The sequence below is a fragment of the Erpetoichthys calabaricus genome, chromosome 14 (assembly GCF_900747795.2).
Source record: "Erpetoichthys calabaricus chromosome 14, fErpCal1.3, whole genome shotgun sequence".
Lineage (NCBI taxonomy): Eukaryota > Metazoa > Chordata > Cladistia > Polypteriformes > Polypteridae > Erpetoichthys > Erpetoichthys calabaricus.
Genome location: NC_041407.2, coordinates 91,195,289 through 91,206,260, shown reverse-complemented (window position 1 = coordinate 91,206,260; position 10,972 = coordinate 91,195,289). Strand labels below are relative to the sequence as shown.

The window sequence follows — 10,972 nt, the reverse complement described above, 5'->3', positions numbered from 1 at the left end:
AAGAAAATGTAGAATGCAGATGAGATGCTTCATAATGTGTGGTGGGCTTCAGAACTCTTCTTAATGCGTGACTAATTTCCACTAATTATCTGCATCTCAAATAGCAAGTCAGTTACAAATAAGTTAAATTGTGTCTATAGTAAGACAAAGTGAGCCAACATCTGACCAGCTAACCAGTGTCCATCAAATATCTGAAAATAAAAGTGAAGGTCTTGTTAATCTGCTCTGGTTCATAAATCAATTTGATGGTTCTCTTAAGGTAGGGGAGAACTGTTTTGCTGCAGCAGAATGAGTGCCAACAAGCCATGGAACTAAATGAGGTTTAATTATTTCCTAATTAAATTAGTTGGAGTTAGCTGGTCATCTGTTGATTCGCTTCTAATTTTTTTTTTCTTTAAATGGCAGCCAATTCAGGACAGTCTTCAAAAAACAGCAGAAAGTGGTCCCTTATGGAGAAAGGGGCAGGAAGGAAAATTGGCAGTCCCTCAGGATCAGATGACAACCACTGTACTGAAGGGCATGTTGAAAGTTTTAAGATGACACTCTTGTATCTCTCCCATAATTTAGCACATGACCTAACACATACACCATAACACGAATGTGAAGTTTTAAATAGTGTGAACTAGCATTTTGTGTATTGCTTGCTAGTTAAGTCAAACCCCAGTCTGTTAGGAATGTGTCAGGCTGTTTTTTTAAGAGCAGCCAAGCAGAATTGAAGAGGGGGACAGGATACTTTGCTGTCCAGTTGATTGTGGTGAGACAATCTTGACAAATGCCAAGTCCCAATTATTGATACCAGGCCATCAATGTATTTAAACTGACCCTTTGGCTTTTACCAGAGTGACTGAAATAAATTTTAATAAAAACAAGCAATTGACAACTTACATGAGTGGAGAGAGGAAATTTACAGCCACATTTAAATACATTTTTCATACATTAAGAGAAAAAAAAACTGCAGTGTGTACTTTTATATATAAATCTTTAAAAAAAAAAAAAAGCAGAGGTAAATGGCAGCAGATGGATTGAGCAATTTCATTTTTGGATTTCTATTGGAAATTACACCTTCCAGCCTTGGGTTTATTTTAAATTGGTTATGTATGCATATGGGCACACCAGTGGCCAATTTGTACAACCACCTTTTGCTTCACAGGCAAACAGGATCTCCTTTGTGCCTGCTCCGCACTCCTCGGTACACTTGTAGCCAGTATTTATCTGGTTAAAGGCATGATCTTTGCACTACCCCAGTGGTGCTTCCTTTATCAAGGTTTTTCAATGTGTTGTTTTCAGTTCACCATCCTATACTGAACAGTAATACACAAAATAACTAAAGGAAAATAAAAGGTATCCTGCCCCAGGAAAACATTTAAAACCAAAATTCTTCATGTATTTCCTAAAAGGCAAAGAAAGAGCAATTAAAATACATCATAGTAAGTAGAGAGTAGGCTCCACACATTAATACAACTAAGTTGCAAAATGGCAAGTTTTCACCACTGCCAAGGGTAAAAACTCAACTTTCAGTCTATGGATACTAGAGAGAGACCATACTTCTCTCGTGTAACCAAGACCCTGAACTGCTCTGTAGAAATTTTTAATTGTCTTGCTAATCAAAATTCATGTTTTATTTAAAAGCACTAATAATGAATGCACAATCACCACTGCATACTTTCTTTTTCCTTTTACTTGAATTCTCAGTAACTGTAACGTTTGCATGTTTCCTCTTTGTCAGTGACCCCCCGCCTCGACTAACATGCTGGATTAACTATAAATTTGAAGCTGCAGTACTGAGTGACTGATTTTATAGTTGGCTGATGTCTTTATACAAGCTGACTTACAACATCAGAGGTAATAATTGGTTACATTTTTTTTCTAACTGGTGCACAGACAAGTGAAGTAACTTGCTCATGGTCACACTGTCAGTAGCAGGACTTGATCCTCACAACCTCAGGGTTTGCAGTACAAAGCCTTTACAGCTATGCCACAGTGGCAGCCTATTGTGACTGTGAGGGGCACATAAGCGCAGGTTACTGTGGGCTCACGCTTTAGCCACAATTTGTTTTTGCCTAATTTTCTGGGATATGTGCTGGGCTTTCTACAGGTTATACTAGTGGATGGATGGATGACATCTCCGTTATACAGTATTACTTCAGTTAGTCCATTTAACACAAGAGCCACAACTTTGATTTGTAATTAAAATTTCAATGTCAATCATTAGACTGAAATGTTCTTCAAACTTTAGAAGAGTGGTAAAAGATTACATGACTGTACGGGGGGGTTGGGGGTTATGGGGGTTTGAGTGTGTTGACTTTGGTGTTTCATTAACAAATGAGCTGCAAATGAAGAGTGAAAAATTGTTTTAAAATTTGGAGTACTGAAGAGTTACTTGCAGCTTCTTGTTACTGCAAAATTTGTATTGAAGTATTTAAAAAAAAAGTATTTTGTTAATGGGTCACAGTGTGTTTTAGAAGCTCGAGAGTGTACCAGTGTAAGGAGCAGTCTACTCTGGATGAGGAGAAGCATTAGGAGCACAAATTTAGCAACACTTTCTTCCTGTGTGCACAATGCACCGCTCAGACTCAGTGGAGTGGAATCAGGTGTAGTCTTCTGCAGATGGGGTCAGTGTTATTCCAAAAAAGCACTTTACTCAGACAACTATGAGATTTTTATTAGTGCTATATCCTGGATTGACCAGCCCAGTTTTACAGTGACATTATCCTGTTACCATGTGGTGTAAAGCAAATAGTGTTTGTCTATTTACCCTAATGTACCAGATATGTGAATGTACTGCAATAATTTCAGAGCCAGCAGATAAAGTATCGTAGTATGAAAAGGATTAATTCAGAGGACCCACTCACCTGTGTCTCAGTCTTGACTCACACTGGGAAATTTTAGCTCTGTAATTTCAGAGTCGGGAGAGCTACTGCCACTGCGATCGCTGTAAGTATCCCTGAAATAGCACACAAATAATGTTATTCCAAGAAAAATACTTCGGTTCTTTCATGTTTGTTTTAAAAAGCTTTCTTATGCAATGTGCCCCTTTAACAAAACTCTTTTCTGTGGAGAACAAGTTATAATACAAGCACAAGAAAACACACACACACTGGACTTAAAGACACAGAATCGTGTCCTGTACTCCAAGAGAAGTGGCTCTCCAAGACAGCAACTCCTTTTTACCGCCACAGCTAAGGTTCATCTTCTCTACCATCTCTGGCAGGGTTACTGATAAGACATATGACTTACATCAGGAGGGCACTAAATGGTACTGCCACCTGGTGGACTCATTTTAGGTGATTTGTTCAGCCTCATCTATGACCAGCAGGACAAGGCAGTTTCTGGGGTCTCTGTAATAAAATAAATAAATCGCCCTCTTCAGAAGGTGTGAATCTTAGCATTCTCATAATCACTACAAATGTGCTGCTTAATAGAGCTGGTGCCCATTCAAAGGGTTTACAGGTGCAGTGAATCCAGCTGCAATCTTGGCCCTTTTTTCTTCTTTTTATCATTTTGTTATGGTACATAAAAATAGATATCAGACAGAAGAGACTTCTGTTTGTGAGGTCCAAAACACCTGCGTTGCTTGCTCCTTGCTGCTGCATTATATGCATTGTATATCTGGCTGAGCACTCATTGGTTGTCACCTGTCACGCACACACTGCCTGTATCTACGACTTTAGACAGACATCAAACCTGTTTAATTTGGTTGGAGCAAGTTGCATCCTGGTAGGGCCGAGTCGCTGACTGCTTCCAACTTGCTAATATTATTGAAATGAAATCTGTGACTCAAAATCCTTGGAAAAATTGTGTAATGTGACACAGCCTTAATCCTACCATGGGCATATCTGATGAATGACCATGACCGAAACTTTTTTTCTTCTTATCCATCACCACCACTTCCCTTTGTCCAGGCTAGTTTTGTTCAGCATTTTTTTTTTGCCTGAACTGTTCAGACAGACCTTGTACTTTGAACATTTGTACCTTGATAGCAATTCCTTTCTGGTAAGGGGTTACACATGAAAGGAGGAGTATACATTTTGAAAGGAATGTGAATACAGAACTTGTAACTGATTTTACAAATGGAGTATGGCTTAGAAATATAAGCATAGTATCAGGAGTGGGTGGTGGTGGTGACCCACTTCTTGGTCTAACTTTGTGGTTCTCAAACTCAGTCTTGAGGAACCCATCTTTTGATTTCAATCCAGTTTCTTAGTTAAAAGTCAATTAATGCTGCTAAAACGTGTATTACCCAAGCAACACGTGCTTCATTTTTGTTAACTTGCTTGTTAAGATTCCCAACTCTTATTTGCTTCCATTAGCCTAACACAGCTGTATGGTTTTGAAATAACTTGTTGTTTCCGTAATCAGCGGCCAACTAAGATTAAGCTTCAAATGATAAATGAGCCAGCAGTTCACCACTAAACTCAGGTCCCCTTGACACCTGTGTGTTTATCTAGTATCTATTTTAATAAATTATTTGAAAAGAAATGGAACAGAAACAAAAAGTGAAGGACTCAGAAATACTCCAGGCTACATATTATATGAGTGATGTCCTTGGAAAGGGAAAACCTAAAATATAAGACCTGATGTGACATAATAAAAATAACTAGCCAGCCATAAAATAACAAATAATAACAAAATAATAAATCTGTTAACAGCATTGTTTGCTTTCTAATGAGGCAACTGGTTTAGAACAAAAACCTGCAGCCACTGCAGCTCTCCAGGATCGAACTTGAGCAGCCTTACACTAATCCAATTGAGGGTACGACTTTGATGTAGGCCTACAGTATGCAAAGGCTTTGGGCTCTTTGTGAAGTTACTTCCTATGTTCACAAGTTTTATGTTTGTGAAAGTCCTACTACTCTCCCCAACTTCCCTTCATTATTGTATTTTCCTGTCTGTAAGAAAATCTGCACTCATTCCATAAATGTTATTTCTTTAGGCACCTCTTCTTGGCAGAGTAACTAATATGTCACGTTGGATTAAATAAAGAAGGGAGACATTAAAGATTTTATTTTGACTTACATCTCTCTAAAATTATGAACTAACCTGACCAATACAAAGGGGGTTAAAAATCTAAAAATACAGGGATAGACGAGGTCATGTGCAGAGCATATTATCTATCTGTGACTCGAGCCCTATGTTCTCATCTGGTGTCTGTCCCAAAAAATGGGTAGCAAGGCCCAGTGGCTGAGAACTAGGAGTTGAAACCTCAAAGATAAAGGTTCATATCCCAGTAACATCTCAAAAGAGTTAAAAATGTACAAACTGAATAAAATGTCTCTTTGACCTCCTTAGTAATGTGCCTGCAAAACTGTAAGACTGCAAAATGGTGTCCATTGTGAAAGCCACAGCTCTTAAGATATACCAACAGAAATGCTTTACATCAGTGACAGGAGGCCATCTGCTCAACACTCACACACACTTGTGCCACACACTGTTAATTGCTATTATTCTTTATTTACCTTGGTGACAGCCGGCATCCTCTTTGCAGATAGCTGTTCAACTTTCCAGCTGCAGCCAGTAAAAGTCCAAAATAAGGTGGAGAGGGTTTCATGGGTCGTGAGGTGAACTCTGGGTGGTACTGCACTCCCACAAAGTATGGATGATCTGGGACAGAGGAAAATGATACTGTTTATGTGATGGATATTGTGTGATCCAAAAACTGATGTGTCACAATTACTTTCCATCTTAACTCAAAATAATACAAACTTCATAGGACATTGTGCAGGCACAATATATAGGCCAGTGTGTAGAAGGATGGGACAATAATAGAATTTTTAACTAGACAAAAAAACAAATATTACGCTGCACAAGACTACACATCTGACTTGACAAGGCATCGCTGACTAGACAAGTTCTATAAGCATGTGGTCTATAAATCTTAATCTGTATGCCTAATGGAATCAATGAAAAAATGTAACAAGCAGAAAATCCAGCTAAACAAAGCTCACCGTCAAGCTCAATGATCTCCATCCTCTCCCCCTCTATGTCTTCGCCCACAAACCGAAAGCCTCTATCTTCAAAATGCTGTTTCAAGTCCGGGTTCACCTGCAGGACACACAGTTAAGACTACCAGACTTGGCATGGGCCTGTAGTTGAGTTTCTCCCACAACAAAGCAAGGCATACCTTACCTCAAACCTGTGTCTGTGCCGCTCATCCACATGGTCAACATCTCCATACAGCTTTCCTATAAGAGAAAGTTTAAAAAGTTAACAAAGTTAAAAAGTGAAGAGTGACCACAGTACTAACCATAGCAGTATTCAAGCAAGTAATTTGACAGGCACAAATGGTCAACTAAGTCAGACTGCAAATAAAGTATTTCCTCTGGAAGAGAAAGGGGCCAGATGTTTTCACAAGTAGCAATGCAGAATTCCATCCATCCATTTTCCAACCCGCTGAATCCGAACACAGGGTCACGGGGGTCTGCTGGAGTCAATCCCAGCCAACACAGGGCACAAGGCAGGAACCAATCCTGGGCAGGGTGCCAACCCACTGCAGAATTGCTACTTTTAAATGCTGAAATAAATGCAGAAAATCCTACTCAGTATGGAGTTGCTGGATCTGAAGATGGTCCTCCTTTTTCCTAGTCGCATGGTGCCTCCCATCTGTCCTGGGTTGTGTTCTGGCATGTCCACCACCTGGAAAAGGCAGGGAGGATATTCTTAAAAACTGTGAGCCTTCAAAGGAGTTTTACATAAGCTTTCCCAAAGGTGATGAAGCTGTATGTGCTTGGAAATACTCACCACTGGGTATTTGGTGTCTGGATTAAACTCTGTTGAGTTAGCATCTGTCAAAATATACATGTTTTAAAAAAAAAAAACATTAATACAGAAGGCCAATTTATGTCAATCAACAATAATCTAACAAAAAGACTAAAGTGCCCAGGAAGTTTATCAGACCACTTTTATTTCCCATATTGATGTAGCCCTCAGTTTTTTATTTTCTTGTTGTTGTTCATGGCATCATGATGTTCTGGCTGACCTGTGAATATTTACTTGGAAATGATTTTGTGTGTTTAAGTTACCCACTAGGAGGCAGCTGGGACAGCAATAGAGATTTTCCTGTAACAGTTTAAAATAATAATGTATACGATGTAAACCTTTCCTAATTAGTAGTCAGTTACTGCAGCTAATGAAACAAACTTTGTTGCCTTCAATTTAAATGAACTCTTTTTTAACATTCCAAAATTTAAAGTAGATTTTTCCTTAAACAGCTGCAAGTTAATAATAAATACTGAGCTATTTCAGGTCAGAAACATTTAGATATTTTCAGAAAACAAAAACAATATTAGGAGTATCTGATGTGTGAGAGTGGAGTATACCACGAAGTTCTACCACAGGGGTCTTTGTTTCAGAGGAGGGATCATAATAGCTTGAGATTTTCACTAAATGCAATTTTATAATTAAAGGCTGCTTCTTGCTGTTAACAACACGTTACTTTATTATATGGCTTGTCAGTGCATTCATTGACACATTTGGCATTTGTACTCGTATTTCTTTTCTGAGCACATCCTCAAAACGATTTTGTTGTTTTAAATTAGAAGCAGCTCAGTACATGTTTTTTAACTGTCAGCTGGTTAAGGAAAAATGTAGGTTTTAGAAAGTTCAAAAAGTCAATTAAAATTGGGGCAAAAAAGTATCCTTCAATGGCAACAATAATCGGCGACTAATTAAAAAAGTGGCTGCAATGAAAACTTGCTGCCTTCCAGGAATGGAGTCTAAAATGCCGGATCCCAGTTATTTATACATTGCTACATTTGTTAAAATGTTATTGTTATATGCTGAAGCTTTAAAGTATTTTATTAAAAATAACTCAAAATGATTTATCATTAAAGACATTTAGTTTAATTTTTTTGGAGGAACTTCCATACCTAATGTTTTAATAATGGTGGTGTTAGTTTTTAAATATGTGATCATATTGATAAATGTATCACTGATTTGTGGACTGCAACTGTAATTAAAAAGTAAACTTCAATGGTCAATGATTGTGTCATTGAACTTATTTATAAATGTATTTAAAAGTGTAAATTCACTCACTTCTGCAATCAAAATTCTTGCTATACAGTGGGTTACCATTTTGGGGGGGGGGGGGGTAGTGGCTTAGAGTGACAAGCATTTGTTTAATTCTGCAATCCATTCAAACTATTTATAAAACATAAGAAAATGATCACCAGTGTCATGCTTATTTTTGGACACATTTAACTATTTTTTCTACAGTTTAATGATGTCAGACCGGTTTGACAAAGGAGACCTCCAGACGATTACTTGCCCATGTAAATGAAGATTTAAAAAAAACCCAAAAAAACAGGATTTCTGCCTTAACCTGGTTTTTCACCTTAACCCAGTTATGTGTGTGCATGAAAATCCCTCAAAGGTAAACTGATGGCCTACCCTATGACTGTTCTAATGAAATTAATTTTTTGATAATTGACTTTTGTGCTAATGTTAGAATGTAGAGAATGAAAGTAATAATGTTATTGAGTTTAAATCCTATTTTTGTAAATAACTTCATTCAAAGGCTATTTTAACTCATCATAATTAATTTTAGCACAATCAAACATGTCCATCTTGGCCATTGTGGGAAAGCAAGAGGATTTCAAAATGACAGAATTTAGAAAATCCTTCTCAAAATCTCTAGCTCTGCTTCAAAGTGATGGTATTATTACGTTCTTACAATTTGAATGATTCCACATCAGGAGTATACTCCCATAACAGTGAGCTGAACAGTTTCCGTTCCTTTATGAGCAGTGTGTTATTATGAGAGTGTGAATTAAAAATCTATCAAGAAATACTACATTTTTAAATTTAATGTGATGATGCCTCCTGTGAAATGCACTACAGATATAAAATTAAGATGCTGGATTACTGAGGTTATTTTCCAGCTCTGGCACTTACATAGACCGTAAATTTAATTCTTAATAACATATCAAAATGTTTACAATAATGCAAGCTAGCCATAATGGTTTCATGTACAGTGGTGTGAAAAAACTATTTGCCCCCTTCCTGATTTCTTATTCTTTTGCATGTTTGTCACACAAAATGTTTCTGATCATCAAACACATTTAACCATTAGTCAAATATAACACAAGTAAACACAAAATGCAGTTTGTAAATGGTGGTTTTTATTATTTAGGGAGAAAAAAAAATCCAAACCTACATGGCCCTGTGTGAAAAAGTAATTGCCCCCTGAACCTAATAACTGGTTGGGCCACCCTTAGCAGCAATAACTGCAATCAAGCGTTTTGCGATAACTTGCAATGAGTCTTTTACAGCGCTCTGGAGGAATTTTGGCCCACTCATCTTTGCAAAATTGTTGTAATTCAGCTTTATTTGAGGGTTTTCTAGCATGAACCGCCTTTTTAAGGTCATGCCATAGCATCTCAATTGGATTCAGGTCAGGACTTTGACTAGGCCACTCCAAAGTCTTCATTTTGTTTTTCTTCAGCCATTCAGAGGTGGATTTGCTGGTGTGTTTTGGGTCATTGTCCTGTTGCAGCACCCAAGATCGCTTCAGCTTGAGTTGACGAACAGATGGCCGGACATTCTCCTTCAGGATTTTTTGGTAGACAGTAGAATTCATGGTTCCATCTATCACAGCAAGCCTTCCAGGTCCTGAAGCAGCAAAACAACCCCAGACCATCACACTACCACCACCATATTTTACTGTTGGTATGATGTTCTTTTTCTGAAATGCTGTGTTCCTTTTACGCCAGATGTAACGGGACATTTGCCTTCCAAAAAGTTCAACTTTTGACTCATCAGTCCACAAGGTATTTTCCCAAAAGTCTTGGCAATCATTGAGATGTTTCTTAGCAAAATTGAGACGAGCCCTAATGTTCTTTTTGCTTAACAGTGGTTTGCGTCTTGGAAATCTGCCATGCAGGCCGTTTTTGCCCAGTCTCTTTCTTATGGTGGAGTCGTGAACACTGACCTTAATTGAGGCAAGTGAGGCCTGCAGTTCTTTAGACGTTGTCCTGGGGTCTTTTGTGACCTCTCGGATGAGTCGTCTCTGCGCTCTTGGGGTAATTTTGGTCGGCTGGCCACTCCTGGGAAGGTTCACCACTGTTCCATGTTTTTGCCATTTGTGGATAATGGCTCTCACTGTGGTTCGCTGGAGTCCCAAAGCTTTAGAAATGGCTTTATAACCTTTACCAGACTGATAGATCTCAATTACTTCTGTTCTCGTTTGTTCCTGAATTTCTTTGGATCTTGGCATGATGTCTAGCTTTTGAGGTGCTTTTGGTCTACTTCTCTGTGTCAGGCAGCTCCTATTTAAGTGATTTCTTGATTGAAACAGGTGTGGCAGTAATCAGGCCTGGGGGTGGCTACGGAAATTGAACTCAGGTGTGATACACCACAGTTAGGTTATTTTTTAACAAGGGGGCAATTACTTTTTCACACAGGGCCATGTAGGTTTGGATTTTTTTTTCTCCCTAAATAATAAACACCATCATTTAAAAACTGCATTTTGTGTTTACTTGTGTTATATTTGACTAATGGTTAAATGTGTTTGATGATCAGAAACATTTTGTGTGACAAACATGAAAAGAATAAGAAATCAGGAAGGGGGCAAATAGTTTTTCACACCACTGTATATTTGAATGTTTTACTCATTTTCTCATTTTGTATGTTCTAGTTCCTTTCGTGCAGTTTGGGAGTGAGATATAAGATTTGAGGGAAAAACTCAATGTATCTGTTTTTTTCCTACAGCATTTCTGACTGAATCCAGGATTAGGTCATTTATGCATATTTACAACTGTAATGCTCTTGCAGGAAAGAGAAGACAGACCACATACAATTGGTATCTCAGGTCTCCCATCTTAACCCTATTTCAAGAGATGAACAGTGCAAAAAAGAAGGAAACAAAAAAGTCCTTGGAAACCTTCCTAGTAATCAGAATAGAATCTGGAGAAGTTAAAAGCAAAGCCTGCAACCTCATAACAGAATTACAGTTAAATGGCCTTTAATAACAAACGGT

General features: G+C 38.0%; 1 protein-coding gene across 2 annotated transcripts in view; it reads right to left on the bottom strand.

Moving 5' to 3' along the window:
• Positions 1 to 810: 810 nt before the first annotated feature.
• Positions 811 to 10,972, bottom strand: part of LOC114665405 (CTP synthase 1) — a 42,191-nt gene continuing 32,029 nt past the window's right edge. Inside the window, exons 13-19 of one of the 2 annotated variants that reach the window (XM_051936275.1) lie at positions 6,739 to 6,782; positions 6,537 to 6,633; positions 6,127 to 6,182; positions 5,946 to 6,042; positions 5,457 to 5,601; positions 2,853 to 2,944; positions 811 to 1,390 (exon numbers count right to left, since the gene is read on the bottom strand). In XM_051936275.1, coding sequence (XP_051792235.1) covers positions 2,860 to 2,944; positions 5,457 to 5,601; positions 5,946 to 6,042; positions 6,127 to 6,182; positions 6,537 to 6,633; positions 6,739 to 6,782 — 524 coding nt within the window. In that variant the 3' untranslated portion in view covers positions 811 to 1,390; positions 2,853 to 2,859. The remainder of the gene's footprint in view (positions 1,391 to 2,852; positions 2,945 to 5,456; positions 5,602 to 5,945; positions 6,043 to 6,126; positions 6,183 to 6,536; positions 6,634 to 6,738; positions 6,783 to 10,972) is intronic. The other variant, XM_028819954.2, reaches the window with a different exon arrangement.